Source organism: Panthera uncia, chromosome B1 (genome assembly GCF_023721935.1).
Source record: "Panthera uncia isolate 11264 chromosome B1, Puncia_PCG_1.0, whole genome shotgun sequence".
Taxonomy (NCBI): domain Eukaryota; kingdom Metazoa; phylum Chordata; class Mammalia; order Carnivora; family Felidae; genus Panthera; species Panthera uncia.
The window spans coordinates 73211836-73230359 of NC_064811.1; the positions used below are offsets into that span (position 1 = coordinate 73211836).

The 18524-nt window shown below is 32.0% G+C and overlaps 1 protein-coding gene and 1 long non-coding RNA gene across 4 annotated transcripts in view; one reads left to right on the forward strand and one right to left on the reverse strand.

Moving 5' to 3' along the window:
• LOC125923682 (uncharacterized) overlaps window positions 1-18524 on the reverse strand; it is a 1073698-nt gene that overhangs the window by 764320 nt on the left and 290854 nt on the right. The window lies entirely within an intron of this gene.
• Window positions 1-18524, forward strand: part of CCSER1 (coiled-coil serine rich protein 1) — an 843785-nt gene that overhangs the window by 223401 nt on the left and 601860 nt on the right. For all 3 annotated transcript variants that reach the window (XM_049632119.1, XM_049632120.1, XM_049632121.1), the window contains exon 4: window positions 9155-9248. In XM_049632119.1, coding sequence (XP_049488076.1) covers window positions 9155-9248 — 94 coding nt within the window. The remainder of the gene's footprint in view (window positions 1-9154; window positions 9249-18524) is intronic.

Genomic DNA, 18524 nt, shown 5'->3' on the forward strand with positions numbered 1-18524 from the left:
AAGTGTGTAGTGAAAATTGAAGAATTGTAATGGTCCTTGGCAAAAAGTTGACAGGGACACCAATTACAAGATAATATAGTATACTTCATGACTTTGAAATGCTCAATTCCCCTATTACACAAATAAGAATGAAGGCTAGAAATAATTATCTCTGTCTATAATATATGTATATAAATATGAGAATTTCAGGGGCACCTGGGTGGCTCAGTTGGTTAAGCGTCTAAATTTGGGTTTCAGCTGGGGTCACGATCTCGTGGCTCGTCAGTTCGAGCCCGCATCAGGCTCCATGATGACAGTGCAGAGCCTACTGGGGATTCTCTCTCTCTGTCTCTGCCCCTCACCATGCTCACTCTGTCTCTTAAAATAAATAAACTCAAAAAATTATTTTTAGATATTAGGATTTCAAGCATTCTAATTATTAGAGCATTCTCTTTCACGTTACCATGTTCATCTCTAGTCAGTTACACATGGTATAATTGGAGTATTTTATACTACATTTATACTGCAAGCATACAAATGTTGCTTTCGTTGGAGATAAGACTACTTGATAAACACTATTTGTGTTACTTTATTGATAATGGAACAAACTGATATAGTCAGGTTTAGAATCTAGGAGATGGCATCTGTGACATTGGGCCTAATTTGTCATGAAAACAGAACCCCAAAAGATACTATTTTTCCCTTCTTATTTTAAATGATGCTAAGGAAAAATATGCATCTTAACTTTTAAATTTTAATTTTTCAATTGAGTGCAGTTGAGATACAATGTTACATTCATTTCAGGTGTAAAATATAGTGATTCAATTTATCTATATATTATGCTGTAATATATATATATATGTAATATGTAATATATATGTAATATGTAATATATATATTACCACAAGTGTAGCTACTCTCTGTCACAGTACAACACTATCAAAGTACTACTGCTTATGTTCCCTATGCTGTGCCTTTTATTCCTGTGACTTACTCATTCCACAACTGGAAGCCTGTGTCTCTCACTCCTCTTCACTCATTTTGCCCATCACCTCACCCCCCCTTCCCTCTGGTGGCCATTAGTTTGTTATTTGTAAAAACACCCATTTTAAAACTTAACAGCAATTATTATGTTTTAATTTTGAGTTATGAAGTTTGATAATTATGTAATATATCTACACTTTCTAGTTTCCTATTTTATTCCTTAATAATGAAATTAACTTTATTTCCTTGCATAGATTAAAATTTTGTGTGAATTCAGATATTGGCTTAAGATTCATAAAATCTATGGTTACATGAATCTGTATAAATGTTAAATTTCCTAAAAATATTGAAATATGAAATATTTTAGCATATTTGTTTTATTTTAGCACTTATATCATTGTTATATTAATATAAAGGGAAAAATTAGCAACTCTGGGCAGAACTTTAAGAATCTCATTTTGCTGGGGCACCTGGGTAGCTCAGTCAGTTGAGCATCAGACTCTTGATTTCAGCTCAGGTCGTGATTGCAGGGTGGTGCAAGCCCCGAGTTGGGCTCTGCACTGAGCGTGAAGCCTGCTTGAGATTCATTCTCTCTCTCTCTCTCTCTCTCTCTCCCTCTCTCTCTCTCTCTCCCTCTCCCTCCCTCTCCCTCGCCCTCTCCCTCCCTCCCTCCCTCCCTCCCTCTCCCCCTTTGCCCCTCCTCTGCTCTGAAAAATAAAAGAATCTCATTTTGTTAAATATTTCATATTTAAATACAAAAAAACACGTTAATCAAAATACAATATTATTCTTTGCACATATGTATAATGACCATATATATTTTAATGAATTCATAAGATGACTATTCGCATTTGCGAAATGTATGTCTTTGGACTTATGGGAAGTCTTATGAATAAGTGTTGATAGAATTAAGACATTTTTGAAAATATTTATTAAAATATATTTTGAACTACATAAATTCATACAGTAAAACTATACCTAACAAAGAGCAAGCTGTGTTTAGAAATATTTCACAGCTGCTGTGTTGAAAGGTGAAGGTAATTCTATCATAATGATTGAGTGTGCTTTCTTTACTCAATCAGAAAAATCAAAATCAAATAACTATCCTCAGAGCAGGAGTTATAGAATATTATTGTGTTAATTTCTCTTTCGAGAAAATAGTGGAATCATATTGTTGAAAACATACGCATGTATTAGTGTATTTTCTTTTCGTTTTCATTGCATATATAGATGTGCATATGTAAGTGCTTAACTCATAAAATTATGAGTACCCATCCTATTCTGATGCCTGTTTTTGATGATGTGTGTACCTCACCACTTTTATACTTCTCATTTTTTTTATAACTTGTGTGATTTATCTTTTGGGGATAATAGGAATTATTTAAAGACACTTGCGAAGTTAGTGGCTCTAATCATTTTTGCTGAATAAATGCAAATATAATTAATTGTAAGGCAAATCTCAAAATGTATTACTAGGTTCACACAGGGAAATTTGACTGAGGCCTTCTACAATTGTTACATCGTACATTTTTTATAATAAAATAATATTTTCCTTTTGGTTAATATTGGGAAACTTCTATGATTAGAATATTGGAGAATTATATGTATATTCTAGACAATGCTGCTTATAATGGAAGATGATTAAAAGAAGAATGCATACCAGATTAACAATGCCTTTTTAATTTGCATAGTTATCTCTTCACTTTTAGATCAAGTAATGATCAGAGCAGTTCTATGTCAATTACATATTTTGTAAACAGCTATGAAAGTCCAGTCCAGGGTGCCATATCTTGCATCTTGCAACTTTAGAGAACTTAAGCCTATTTGGATAATCCTTTGACTAAAATACAGCAGTATAAACATGCAATTAATGACATCTTCATAATGCCACAATTAAAGAATGTGTTAATAATTTAATAATCTCCTTTGATGGAATTCTTTCTTTTTAAAGCAGTGCTTCCTTGTGTAGTGACATGTCTCAGCTTTATTTTTAGCAGGATCATAATTATTATCTTTATTGCAATAAAGTAATGCTAAAGGATTATTTTAGAGTGTGTTTAATGGATTGGTTTCATATTAATGTATGATCACAGCTTGTTTTTTCAACTTAGTAACTTTGAAAATTCAATTTTAGTATTTCAGCCAATAGCAACAAGGCTCTAGAGAATTGCTTCACACTAACCAAACACAGGAGATTGATGTATTAAAAAAAAAAAAACCTACTTTATTTATTTAAAAAAATGGTATTCTTTACTAGAATACCGTTATCTGTAAGGTCTATGAGGAAAGAAACTATGCTCTGTTCGGTTCGTTGTTATATCCCTAGGGTTTAGAAGATTAATTTTTGAATTACTTCCTTAAACATTTTTTAGTTTACTTTTAATGGGTCAAAGTCATTTGGCAGATTACCTGAGTAATCAGTGCTATTGATCGATTTTTAAATGTCTATTTAGAGAATACCTAGTAGTAATTGTGCTTGATTTAATATCCAGTTTATTAATATTGTGAATTTAATAAATAATTAGTATTTTATTGCAATTAAACAATCAATTCTTTTCAAACTACCCACATGAATGTTACATACCAATAAAATAGACTATGGATTAAATTACATTTTCCATGGCCTTTTAACACTGGTTTAAATTTTATATAATTCTTCCTGATGAGTTATTAAAATACCAAATCTAACATGACAATTTATCTTTTTTAAAAAAAAGCCCTGACGCGGGGCTTGAACTCACACACAGACTGTGAGATCATGACCTGAGCTGAAGTTGGACGCTTAACCAACTGAGCCACCCAGGGGTCCCAAACATGACAATTTATCTTAAATGCTTTAGCCACTTAAAAAAAAAAAAAATATATATATATATATATATATATATGTATATATATATATATATACACACACACACGCGCGCACACACACACACACATACATATTACAATAATCCCAAAGCCTGTCATATGCTTATCTTTAAACTGGTTACTAGTGTGCTAATACTAGGGATATCTTTTTTTCTTCTTTTACGTTGCTGATGTGGAAATTTTCCTATTTCCCTAGGATTTCAAAGATATCTGAGACTATTTCAAAGATATCGGAAGCTTTCCTAAGATTCAGTAACCATGCTAGAATTAGAAGAAAAAGAAAGTTATCTCTTAGATTTACAAATTCTGGGTTTTTTATTAGAAAATTTTTTGTCTAGTCATTGCATTGGAATTTGCTGTATATTCAGAGATGGTTCAAATAAGGATATTAGCCATCAGGTTGGACTTTCTTTTTACAATTAAAATCTACTTGTTTTATGCCCTTATGCCTTTATTTAGAGTTCAAGCCTAGTTTTTAATTTTGTGCAATATTGGTGTTTCTTCACAAAATGATTTGTTTTTTAAGTCCAAACTGCTTGTGCTACAAAACAATTTCCCTGTTATTATGATATATAGGTCTGGTGTATGAATGTTATTAAAAACTCATGCACTTTCATTAGTATATCTTCGTTATGTAGAGCTACCTAACTTTTTATCTTTTAGGAGATGCGAGACTATTTCTGCTTAGTTACCACTTCTGTTTATTCCACTAATTTATCGCATGTTTCAAACACACAGTTCTGCTCTGTTAGATGTGGGGTATGATCACTAGTGTTAATTAACTGCTGGACTTCTTTTCCACTTGGTTATTATGTGTGACCATAAGTGGTGATCAATCTTTTCTGTTTCTGGTACAGAATTTTGATGTTACTACTTTGATGTTTGCGGGTCTTTCCTTTCACTAATGGAAAGAAATACATGTCTTATTATAAACATACATATAATCAGAAAAACAAAATACCTGTATATTAACTATTTATTGAAGACAATAGAAATTAAAGATACTTTTCTCTGTATGTACCTTTTGTGTATATTATGAGCAACTTTTTAAAAAAATGTTTCAAGTGTCTCTCTCTCTATATATAATTTTTATATTTTATAAAAAATTTATATTTATATTATATATATGTATATAAATATTATATATATATATATATATTTAATTTAACTTCAAGTTAGTTAATATACAGTGTAGTCTTGAATTCAGGAGTAGAACCCAGTGGTTTATCTCTTACATATGACACCTAGTGCTCATCCTAAACGTGCCCTCCTTAATGCTCATCACCCATTTAACCCATCCCCCCACCCACCTCCCTCTAGCATTCTGCAGTTTGTTCTCTGTATTTAAGAGTCTCATATGGTTTGCCTCCCTCTCCGTTTTTATCTTTTATTTATTTATTTGTTTGTTTGTTTATTTATTTATTTATTTCTGGTCAGGTTTTAATTTAAATTCCAGTTAGCTAACATATAGTGTAATACTAGTTTCAGTAGTGGAATTTAGTGATTCATCACTTACTTAAAATTTAACCCAGTATGAGTGCCTCGTTATGCCCCTCATATCAACAATTCTGTTTAAGTATTATGAACTCTTAACCTTCAACAGATTCAAGCTGTTTAATTGAGCCACATATATATATTTTCATGTTCATATGTCAGAGATTAGCCAGGGAGAAGCCGTTTAGATTGCTTTCCTTAGCCTTTCAAAACTGCCTCTGACTTTTTTTTTGGTTAGATAAAACTTGTTTTCTGGCAACAAAAGAATGAAACAGAATTATTCTATATTTTTCTTTCCTTTTTTCCCCTTTCCTTAATACCTAAGGAGCCCTGGTTCTTTGTTGGTGGATACTGAGCAGTGAGTATCTGGTTTGCCTGTAAGTGCTGGCTGGGGGCAAAAGTATTGCTGCTGTGGTTGGTCTCTTTTAAGGAGAAATCAGGAAAACATATTATTTTTAGGTTTATGAATTCACATTGATTTTCTTCTCAAACATATCATGTTGCTGCATTTTCTCTTCTTTGATTATGAGATTTTACCAGCTTCAAAGACTCCACTACATTAACAGGAGTGCTTTGTAAGCAAGATATCAATGCAAGGCTATTTAGAATTAGGAGATTTAAGAGCAATTCATCTAGATTGGTGGCAAATAGACCCATCCTAGTCCAAATGTCAAGGGTCACTTACAAAATGTGAATAAAATTGGAACAATGCAGTTAAGTTTTCCAAATTTTATTTGTTCAGTTTCTTGGTGTTACTTTCTTAAATGTAGGACAGGGTTTTTAAATATTTCCTTGTGGGGGTGCCTGTTTCTTGGTGTTACTTTCTTAAATGTAGGACAGGGTTTTTAAATATTTCCTTGTGGCTCAGTTTGTTAAGCGTCCGACTTTGGCTCAGGTCATGATCTCACGGTTCCTGAGTTCGAGCCCAGAAACAGGCTCTGTACTGACAGCTCAGAGTCTGGAACCTGCTTCAGATTCTGTGTGTGTCTCTCTCTCTGCCCCTACCCTGCTCACACTGTCTCTCTCTCTTTCTGTCAAAAATAAAACATTTAAAAATTTTTAAAAATACTTTCTTGTTAAAAAAAAAACAAAACCAGAAACAAAAAAACACTTCTTTAAAAAATTTATTTGTCAAACTTTTGATGGATGTATTAACTTTCAAAGTTTAATTTTTTTTTAATGTTTATTTTTGAGAGAGAGATTGAGAGAGAGAGGGAGAGACAAAGCACGAGTGGAGGAGGGGCAGAGAGGGAGACACAGAATCTAAAGCAGACTCCAGGCTCCAAGCTGGCAGCACAGAGCCTGACACGGGGATCAAACTCACAGACAGTGAGATCATAACCTGAGCTGAAGACAGACACTTAACTGACTGAGCCATCCAGGCACTCCTCAAAATTCAAAATTTAAAATTCAACCTTGAAAAGATCACGTATGCCTTTGGACCTCTGGAATTCCTAGAACCAGGAGCTAGAATACCTGCTACTATGACATTTTTAAAAATTTTCAAGTAGACTTAGAATGGTCATAGCTATATAATGAATCCCAAAGCCTCTGTGATGACATCATTTTGCTACTTGCGATATCTATCACCAAACAGAAACTTTTCTCATTTGTACAGTAAAATTGTCAGTAAGTTTGGTTATGATGTCCCATCTTTGATCATCCACCAGAGACAGGAGTTTGACTCATGTAAACACCTGGTACCTTCTTCTGGTACCCTAGCTATGCGGGTTGGGCAGTGCAGTTCCAAGTAGAAGAGGGAAATGCTGTGCAAACCATAGAGCCCTACTGTTACGCCAGTCCTTACTGGGTGTAACAACAACAAAAAGGTGACAGTCATCTATAAGGCACTCATTTCTTTCTTTTCTTTCTTTGTTCCAACTTTCATTGTTTTCTAAATGTTGTTGGCAGTATTGGTTTGCTGGGGCTGCCATAACAAAATACCACAGAGGTGGTGTTTTTAGGTGGCTTAAACAATAGAAAATTACTTTCTTACCATTTCTGTAGGATGAAAATCCAAGATCACAGGGTAGGCAGATTTGTTTTCTCCTGAATTCTCTCTCCTTGGCCTACAGATGGTTCCCTCTTGTGTCCTCACATGATTGTCCTTCTGTTTGTGTTGCCTGAGTCCTAATATTCTCTTCTTATAAGAGCACTTAGTCATATTGGATTAGGGCCCATCCATGCAACCTGATTTAACTATAATATTTTCTTTAAGGGTTCTGTGTCCAAACACGTCACATTGTAAGATACTGGGTCTTAGTACTTCAGCATATGAATTTTGGATAGAAACAAGACTATAATATTATTCAATGAAATTCAAAATATAAGACTAAAATTATTTAGACTAATTTGAAGCTAGTAAAGCACTACATTTTCACTATGAAACAATTTTTTTTTTTTTTTTACAAAATTACTCTGGACTCGCACATTGATTCCTTCATTTAGATAGTGCTTAATAGACATTAATACTAGTGTCTTTACCAAATCTCCCTTTCTTATCCACATTCAACTTGAATTATGCTTCTTTTGTTGTTTTAATACTCTCTTTTGTATTTTTTGAGGAAGACAGTTTATCTTTTGTTGCCTGTATCTTATATCATCTTTTGATGCTATATAAATAAGTAACTTATTCTCAGTAGACTATTCCTGCCACAGTATGTCATAAAACTACCAGTAAACAGTTGATTATCTTATAGTTTAAATTACTAGTTACCTTGTAATTAATACAGATAAAATAGAATTCAACATAATGCAATGAATAATGAGTTTTTATAACTTTCATTTGTGGAGAGAAGCAGTTGTATTTGGGGATATTTATCACTTTTGAAACTTTATTGTGCTCTATTCACAGATAACACATGATTCTAAAGTTTAATGATGTTTAATTCTTTTTTTTTCTTTACAGTGAGAGTAATTTATTTAAAAGCCAGAGTGTCCTTACTTTCAATCCCCAGAACTAAGGTGTTCAGTGTTCATTTGACAATATAACTGGGCTTTCCTTAATGTGTATTTAGTTCTTTAAACTTAAATTATGGTATCATTCAAATTAGTAGAAAAAGTTGTCTAAGATGTGGTGTCATTTACTACATGTAGCATTGTGTACATTTGTACAAAAGTATAAAACATACTTTTTTAAAATTTCAATCTAATTTTTAATACTGCTTTTTCTTAATATAGTCACTACTCATCTGTATACGTACCTCCCTCAAGAATTCCTACCTCTGCACATCACTGTTTCCCCTCAAAACTTCTCTATATACCCTTCTGTTTTCCCTCTGAGAGGAGAAAAGAAAAGAAACATGTAATCTAGCTCTAATGTTTATAGCATTATGAAAGTCAATAATTAATTTTTAATCTTATTGACATTTATTTCTTCTGTTCATTTCTCCCAATCTTAAGCAAATGATTAGGAAATGGTAACTGGATCTTCACTTCCAAGTATGGTCTAAATTAATATCTCATGGTTGGCACTGTATACAAATTTGTTTGAGAAACAGTTCATTAAATGTATCAGAAGAATGTTATTCAGATTTGAAAGATAAATATAAAAAAATAATCTTAAGTTTCAGTTTACAAACTTCTATACATTTGAAAAGCCTTTATATTCTCTTTAGGAGTTTTAGTGAGAGTTAAGATTTTTATAATAATGTTTGGAATTTTTTATTGGGCTGATAATGTTAAAGCCTATGGGATAGTCAAATGATTTCTGGGATTCAGCTAAAACTTTTCATTTCTATTTTTTTTTTCTTCATGGCATTTGTATGTGGGTATTTCCTCAATTTTTCAGTGTTTTGGTCTCTAACTATTGATTTTGCTATTTCTTCAGGATGTTTTGAATAATTTGGGATCTTGTGAACTGGATGAAGATGATCTAATGCTTGATCTGGAATTTTTAGAGGAACAGAATCTTCATCCTTCAGGTGAGTGCTAAATGCACCATAACATACAATTTTGATCCTACTCACTTAGCTTTCATTGATAAACTTCATATTATTTAGGATGCACTCAGTCTTTTCCATCTCCAGTTTTGTATATTATATGTGCAAGGCACATGCTAGGTACCATAGACACATGATTCTGGTGATCTTAAAATCTGTTATGAAATATAAATCCAGTGGGAAGATAATTATAAAATAAGAAAAAACCTATTAAGACATTTCAAAGAAGGAAATTATAATTTAACACATAATGGAAAAGTTAATATTTTCTCTTTCTGAAGGAAAACAAAAACAATTATAATCCCATTTTTCATTTATTTTATATAATCAAATGGAAGTTTTGCAAATCAAGGTTTACTCTTCAAAATCTTAGCCACTCCAGTAATAATTGCATAGGTTAATGTTTTTTTTAATTTTTTTTAATGTTTATTTATTTTTGAGACAGAGAGAGACAGAGCATGAATGGGGCAGGGTCAGAGAGAGAGGGAGACACAGAATCCGAAACACGCTCCAGGCTCTGAGCAGTCAGCACAGAGCCTGATGCGGGGCTCGAACTCATGGACCCCGAGATCATGACCTGAGCTGAAGTCGGACGCCCGACCGACTGAGCCACCCAGGCGCCCCTGCATAGGTTAATGTTGATACAATAAAGTTGACCTCAAAATTAATAACTGCCAATAGCAGCCACAAACATACACTCATAAACACATAAATACACAGAATTGTAGTATGAGATAAATTCATGTTGAATGAATTAAGAAGGGAGCCCATTATATTTGTAATACTTTAAGTTTATATCAAAGCATAAATCGCCATGTCTTCAAATACAAAAATTAATCCTGTTGAAGTAAGTTATAAGAATTAATTGTATATTCAAATTTAGACATTTGAGTACAAAGACCAGCTCTTACTTACTTTTGTAATATTGCTTTTAACACCTTTAATGTAGTCATTTTCAAATTAAAGTAGAAATAACATTAAACTGAAACTTTAAAATCTTAGTCTTACTGCATACATTTGAGAAAATCAACAGATTGGATTTCAGTGTCCTTATTTTTAACTTTTTGGAATTAGACATAATGTCTAAGATTATAATTTTTTTGTTTATGCACTATTTTTATATTATAGATAATACATTAAAAATTATCAAAAGAAGGCAATGCTTATATTTTAAATTTTACAGTGTTTATATTTCATTACTCTGTATTATAGACTAATATCAAAAGAAGCTACTTAAAAATTTTTTGTTTGAATATGAATTTAGAATAATCATTTTTTAAAACATTCTTCCAGCAGTTGATTTGACAGATACTCTTTTAAAAAATGCAGATTTTTCTCACTTTTATACAGATACAATACACAATTTTGTCATTTATGTGTATGTATCTTAAAAGAATTACATACAGTGAAAATGTACACCCTCTTGGAGGGAAATTTGTCAGTATTTAGCAAAACTATATATGCATTTGCTTTTAGATTCAACTATCCAACTTCTAGAAATTTAATCCTAAAACACTGAAACATATAGAGTAATGTATGCAAACAACTCTTCATTACAAAATATTTGTAATAACAAATATTCTTCAATAGGACATTTGTTAAATATACAGTGGTATACTAAGCAGTCATTTAAAGAATAATGAAAATGTCTGTATGTGCATGGCATGGCTGTCAGGATATGTTGTTAATGAGAATTTTGTAGTGTTAGATTAGACTGGTAATACCTAAATTCACTGATCACTAACATCCCTAAAAGTGAACAACTAGACATTTTGTCTCTCTTAATGCAATGCCTGGAGAAGTACATAGTAACACCACTCCTGCCCACAAGTACTTCATTCTACTCAATTCTTTCTAATAAATTGTGATTTTATAGGAAATATTGGGATGGGGGTGGGGGACAGTGAATGTTAAATAGCATGATGAAATTGCCAGCAACCAAATATGAGAAGTGAGGAATTCTACAGGATAATGGTCTGGTTCTTTAAACAAATAAAGTGCATGATAAAAATGGGAGAGGTGTTGTAGCTTTAAAGAGGCAAATGCAGGGGCGCCTGGGTGGCTCAATCTGTTAAGTGTCTGACTCGTGATTTATGCTCAGATCATGGCCTTGCAGTTTGTGAGTTTGTCCCCAAATGCAGCTCTGTGCTGATGGTGTGGAGCTTGCTTAGGATTCTCTCTCTCCTTCCTTCCTTCTCTCCTTCTCTCTGCCCCTTTCCTGCTTGTGCTCACTCTTTCTCAAAATAGATAAATAAACTTAAAAAAAAAAACAAAAACAAGCAAATGCCATGTGACATCTTTGTTGGCACATTTCTTGAAAAACTTAAAACACTATAAAAGTATATTTCTTGGTCAATCAGAAATTTGAGAAATGAATAAATTATTATAGAAATATGTTTTCATTTTGTTGGGTATTGAACATTTTTGTTTTGTTTTATTTTTTAAAGAAAACTTTAGAGAGATGCATGTGGTTGAGACAACATGATATCTGGGATATACTTTGCCAACATGCATGGATGGAAGAGGGAATAGATAAAACAAAGTTGAAAAGTTGTTGAAAATTATCAAAGCAGAGCAGTAGGTGTTTGAGGTGAAAGGTTCATGTATTAATTATAATATTTTCTCTGTGTTTTGCATTTTTAAAGATTTTCAAAATAAAAAAATAAAACTAATAATTAAAAAGAATAATAGATAATGTAGTGATCTTAGTTATGTTTGGTAGGCAATTGTGATAAAGAGCAAAGTGTGATTTAGCTCAATTTATTTGCTTGGGAACAAAAACAAACGTTATATTTGTAATTAATAAGTTTTTTAATGTTTTTATTTATTTTTGAGAGAGAGAGAGAGAGAGCATGTAGCAGTGAGGGGCAGAGAGAGGGGAAGGAGAGAGAGAATCCCAAGCAAGCTCTGCACTGTCAGCACAGAGCCTGATACGGGCTGGAACCCATGAACCATGAAATCATGACCTAAGCTGAAATCAAGAGCCAGACTCTTAACCGAATGAGCCACCCAGCATCCCAAAAGTTTATTTTTTTTTTTATTTTCAGAGAAAGGGAGGTGAGGAAGGGTAGAGAGAGAGGGAGAGAGAGAAAGAATCTCGAGCAGGCTCCACATTGACAGTGTGGTGCTCAAACTGAAGAAACTGTGAGATCATGACTTGAGATGAAATCAGGGGTTGGACACTTAACCGACAGAGCCATCTAGGTGCTCCTAAAAACAAATATTTTTAAATCTAAATTTCTTGTTTTATAAAGTAATGAGTGTTATATACTTTATTGTAAATAAAAGAATGATATGTTAAAAACCGTAAATGTCCTGAGTCTACTTCAGGATGTAGATAACTTGGTTAAAGCCAATACTAGAGTACCCTTTGAATCAATGGAGTCAACCACCTTTTTATAAAGTAAATGATGTCATTTTGCATACTTGAAGTACAATTCTGATAAATGAAATACTCCTTAGAGTAACTTGGGTGTGTTGAATGTTATTTACTAAAATAGTTTTTGAAAATCTATTTCACTTTGGATGTCATATTGTAGGGTTTGAAAAAAGTCACAACTATCTGTTTATGCATATTAGCTCAGAATGAATTTCTGCTTGAATAGGTGATACAATTTATTTTTTTAAGCAACATAATTAAAGGTCTTCTCAGCATATAAGAAGCTCATTGATAACTGATATTGATAAAAAGCTCATTAATGCTAATCATTTTAAAATGATGATTTAAATAAAAGTTATTTTTAAAAGTCTGGAAACTAAAATAATGATACCTTTAAATTCTGTTATTTACATTAGTGAAGATCATTGGAGGGTTTAAAAAAATTTGTTAGAGTAAAACATTTCAATTTTTGGCTCTAGAGTCCTATTAAAGCAAAGATTTATAGCAATTTATAGTAAGGGTTAGTATAATGGCCAAGATGATTTTTGTAAAACCCCAGAGAAATATTTTTATTTTGAAAATATTCAGTCAAATATTTTTAGTAATTTTCATGTGTGACATTTATAAATTTTATTCAACTTAACATATAATTATTAATGGTTTAAATTTGCAAAGACTAGAGAAATCCTCATAAATAGAAAGTGCAGAATTTCTGCTGTCCCTTTTACTATAGTAATTTGTATATAGTAGATGCTCAATTGCTATCTATTAATGTGATTTTATTTAATACAGCCAGAAATCTTTGGCCATGTATATAGTGAGTAAAAAAGGATTAAAAAATACAAACAAAAATTAGTAAAGCTCAATCATTTTATTTTTTTCTACAGAAAATCAAACACTTTAATTAGGAAATCTATTTACCACACAGAGTTTGAAACTCTGAAATAAAAAAAAAATTCCTTGCACTTTTTTTTTCAACATGTATATATTGGACAGCACTCACACTGAGTGATTTAACATGCAAAGAGACATTCTAATGTCAGTAGAATGCATAATGAGTGTACACAGTTAATATTCATATAATATTAATCATTGTTAGTTGATGTACTACTTGTAGTATTAGGGATATGAACTAAAGTATATCAACCAGGCAATTAAAATAATCAGAACGGCACAAACAAACCAGAAAACAAAACAAAACAAAACAATTTGAGTTGTGTGGTTCAAAGTTTTGTTATAGAAATGTCCATGTACTTGCATGGTTAGATGTGTCTGTATATTTCATCATGTTGTTATTGAATTTTATGCTCATGACTGTACCTGCCTTGATAAAGATGGCTATTTATTAGTAGTCATAATAATTTTGGAGATCTTTTCATATGCTTTTTATTTCATTCTTTGCTATCTGTATTTTCATCTAAAAGTGAATTGTAAATTTACACTTAGGTTTTAAAAAGTGTGTTTTGACCAGTGCAGTGGACAATTTGGAAAAGTTCCACAAATTCTTTAACTATATTAATGTATATACGGAGTCCTAAATTAAAACACACTCCCTTCCTAAAGGGAGAGGTAGTATAGATAATAGTACAAATGAAGTATGTGTTTTATAGTGCAGTAAGTGGATATTATTAATGAAGTAAGAAAGGACAGTTTCAATGAAGGAAAGGTATATGAATTCAAAGTGAATTCTCAAAAGGAGACTTGCCTTGAGGAAAAAAAATCAACTGTTCTGATAATTTACTTTGATCTTGGCATTATCTAATTGTATCTTTCTAAATTCTAATATAAAAGCTAAACTTTCAGATTAAAAAGCCTATGGATAAGCCTTCCAGATGTTTTTAATCATATTTTCTTGAATTAATGCTTAAATTACTTTTCTGGAAAATATTTTTAATAAATAATTAATATGTTTCATGTTTCAAATACAGGATTATCAATTTGTTTAATGCTAGGCATTCATTTCCCCGTGGTAAAATATTATATTTATTGTTTTTTACTTAATAAATTATTTATAGTGCAAACATGACCAGACACAGTTTTGATTAAAAAATATGCTGACATTTATATCTTAATTAAAAGATAATTTTGTGACCGTTTTCACTTTTTATATTTCTTCTCACTCTGTTATTCACTGGTATGGTGGTGGTTTTGCCTCAAATCAAATCATGAAAGATTTTAGCAGTGATATTGATTAGATATACCTCAACAGTCCTTTGGGGGGGATAAAAAGTACCAACAAAATTTACTAGCATTTAATGTCTCTAAGACTCAAATTAATGACCTTAAAACTTTCCTTACAGTGAAACATGTTATGAACTGTACAGTCTGTCAAAGGAAAAATACCAGTAATATATTTTTGCCTAATATTTCTTTATATGGTTTTACCTGTTTGTGTGGAGGATTTTTTTTCTACACATGGAAGCATCTTGCAAAGTAATCATTTGAGGAAAATAGAATAATGATAAAAGATGATATGAACAATAAGATGAAGCTACAGGTGAGGGTGGCACACAAAATGTATACTAGTATCACCATAGTGAATAGAAAATGTTACTTAGAATGCTTTACTAGCATATGTGAAGAAAGAAATACAACCAGTTGCATAATTAAAACTTTGTACCATCATTTATTCAGTCAACCAGTCAATGCATTTTATTAACTGAAGGAATTTTTGTTACTAAAGAACTGAAAGACATTTTGCTCACATGTCTTCATAAGATATAAATGATCGATATCAGAACAATTTCCTCAGCAACTCCTTTTAGTACAAGCTAGTGGCATCACCCTGCCAATTCAGTAGGAGCAGTTCTAAATGGTGACACATCAGTGTAACAGAAACTAGGAATTTTATGAGGATCTTGCCTAACCCAGAGACAAAATTCAGTTCCTTGTACATAGTTAACATTCCTCGGGCAGTTTTAACATTGGAAATAGTTGAGGTAAACGTTGTCAAGCATTTTTCCTCATCTTACTTTAATGTAATTACGATAAAGCCCAATAGAATATCTATTGTGAAGCAGTGTTACTTCCTGGTGAGTCCTCCAAAATGAACAGCTTGCCAAGTGTTACCCTTATGTGACTAAATAAAGTAACTTTTCTACAAATAGTTATCACAAAGCCAGTTAAATACTGGATAGTGCATAGTGTTCGATAAAGAAGTAAGAGTAAGAGTTTGAGTTTTGGTTTCAGAACATTTAATCTGTAGCTGTTCTTTTCCACAGTAAACTAGAATAAGGTCGCATTTCTATTTAGACTATTAATAGTATTATCTTCAAATAGTAATGGGGAAAATGCACCTGACTAATTTGACAGTGAAGCATCATAATTAAGTAAGTTAAAGTTAAAACACATTTTGGTGTTACCTGTTGGGCACGTACTCATGAAAATGCTGTTTTCCAATTCATTTCTTGGCTACTATGAGTTGGCTGTATGTCAGTTTTAGCAAGTAGTAGCTGGAAATCTAAGTTAATGGAAAGGAAAACTGAATGCCTATAATGAGCTATGCTTTTTTTTTTCCCCCTAAGTTGTCTCAAGTTAATGTTCACAATAACTCTCTGAGAGGAAATTGCATCTTAAAGTCCCATTTGAATTAAAGAAATGACAAATTAATATCAAAAGAGAGCAGGCACTTTGGAGACAAGACATAGCCAAGTTAGCATTCCAGCTGTACCATAGTGACCTTGGGCAAGTGACTGAATTTTCCTAAACAAAGTTTTTTTCATTGGTAAAATGACAATAAAGCTATCTCAAAATATCATCCTACCTAAATGGGAGACATATTTATATGTAAAGTGCCTTTCCAGTCATCTAGAATAAAATAGAAGCCCAGTTCGTTCTCTTGACTTCTTAAATTCCTTATCATAGAGTTTATTGAATCATTGGTTATTTTTTATAGTCCTTAGTTTCTTAATGCTTCATCATGATTATATGTTGTTTTAAAATTTGCTTTCTGATTTTAATTTTTTTATCTAAATTCTGTGTAACATTTTAAGTGATGTTTTGTTAGTATTATTTAAAATAATTAAGGTACCTTGCTTATGACAGGTGGTAAATTTCTTTGTGTTAAAACCAATGCATTTAAATGCATGGAAACATTTTTTCCCCCAGGTATTAGTCATGTGTCCAAAATACCACAACATATTTAAAATAGTAATTCTAGAGAAATAATAAATTTACTGTATTAAATAATTTAAAACTTATTAATCAAAATCATTAATGTTCAGAGACGAAGCCCTTAGGTTCTGCTTTGTCTTAAGTTTGATCTTTATAATTTGCAGATGATTTACCCAATTGAAAATATATTTTACTTATTTATCACTGTTTGATAAAACAATGCAATAGTCATTTGGATAATTGAATGAAAAAAAAATTTATGTTGTTTTGTTAGTTATTTTGGACCTTATACATAAAAACACCTAGGGCAGTATCTCTTGGTATATGTCCAGATGTAAGTGGAGAAGTAATGGCCCAATGATATCAATTAGGAATTAATTAGGTAGTCGCTAAATAATTTTGAGTTTGATGAACAAGCAATATAAAATTCTGCTGTGAGTTAGGAACTCCTCCTGTGCCTATTAATTAAGGAGGTAATTTTTGTTATTAATTTTTAATGGGTAATAGCACAGCAGAGCTGAGATGAAACCCTAGTGGCTTTGCTCATATGAATAGTAATGTACAAATTGCAACAACATCCACATAGGGAAAACTATAAAAATTAACTATAAGTTTTTACAAGCTTTGATATGTCTGGGTCAGGAAAAGTGTGCGTGAATTATCTTCAATGTGATTATATAAAGCTGAGAAACATGTGATACTTAATTTTGGAAGTATTACACAGTAGCTACAAATCTGGATTAATAGGAACCCAATCTTGCCAATTTTGGTGATTTTTTTTTTCCAGTCTCTATTAGTGAAAGATCTCAACCACATTTTTAAGTATGGTATTTCTCACATTTTATGTATAGAATGCCACAACACATGCAATTAATTTTGTGGCTACCATACTTCAAACTTATGCAATTATAGCATTAAATAAAATAATAAAGGAATAATAAATACCAGTTATGGAGTCTTTGTGCCAATTCAGTGAGGAAAATAATTCTTTCACATTTAAGAAAATTGCAGCTTTGGGTAATAAAATACCACAGACAGTAGATGTCTCAACTGGATCCAAAGTTTTTCTGGCTCTGCAGCTCCATGTTAATAATTATGATTCTTTTGACTAATAGAAATTCATATACAGTTTTAAAATACAACTATATAGAAGCTTTTGTTTTATTTTTTTTTCTTTTTTTTTTTCTTTTTTTTTTTTAATTTTTTTTGAATGTTTTTTATTTATTTTTGGGACAGAGAGAGACAGAGCATGAACGGGGGAGGGGCAGAGAGAGAGGGAGACACAGAATCGGAAACAGGCTCCAGGCTCCGAGCCATCAGCCCAGAGCCCGACGCGGGGCTCGAACTCACGGACCGCGAGATCGTGACCTGGCTGAAGTCGGACGCTTAACGACTGCGCCACCCAGGCGCCCCTAGAAGCTTTTGTTTTAAACTGGCTCACTTTTTCCTTTTTTCTTGTTTGAACATTCCAAAAAAATAATTTGATTTGAGATTTTTTTTTCATTTCCTTCCTATTGTACACTTTATCACTCTTTATTGAGAAGAGAAAAAAAATACTGAGATATAATTCATGTACCCTTCAGTTAACCCATTTAAATTATACAATTCAGTGGTTTTCAATATATTTGCAGAGTTGTGCCTATATCGTCACAATATAAGTTTAGAACATTTTTGTCATACCAAAAAGAAGCTGTATCCATTAGCAGCGACTCATCATTCAGCACACTTCCAACTCCAGGCCATCACTAAGCCACTTTCTGTCTTTA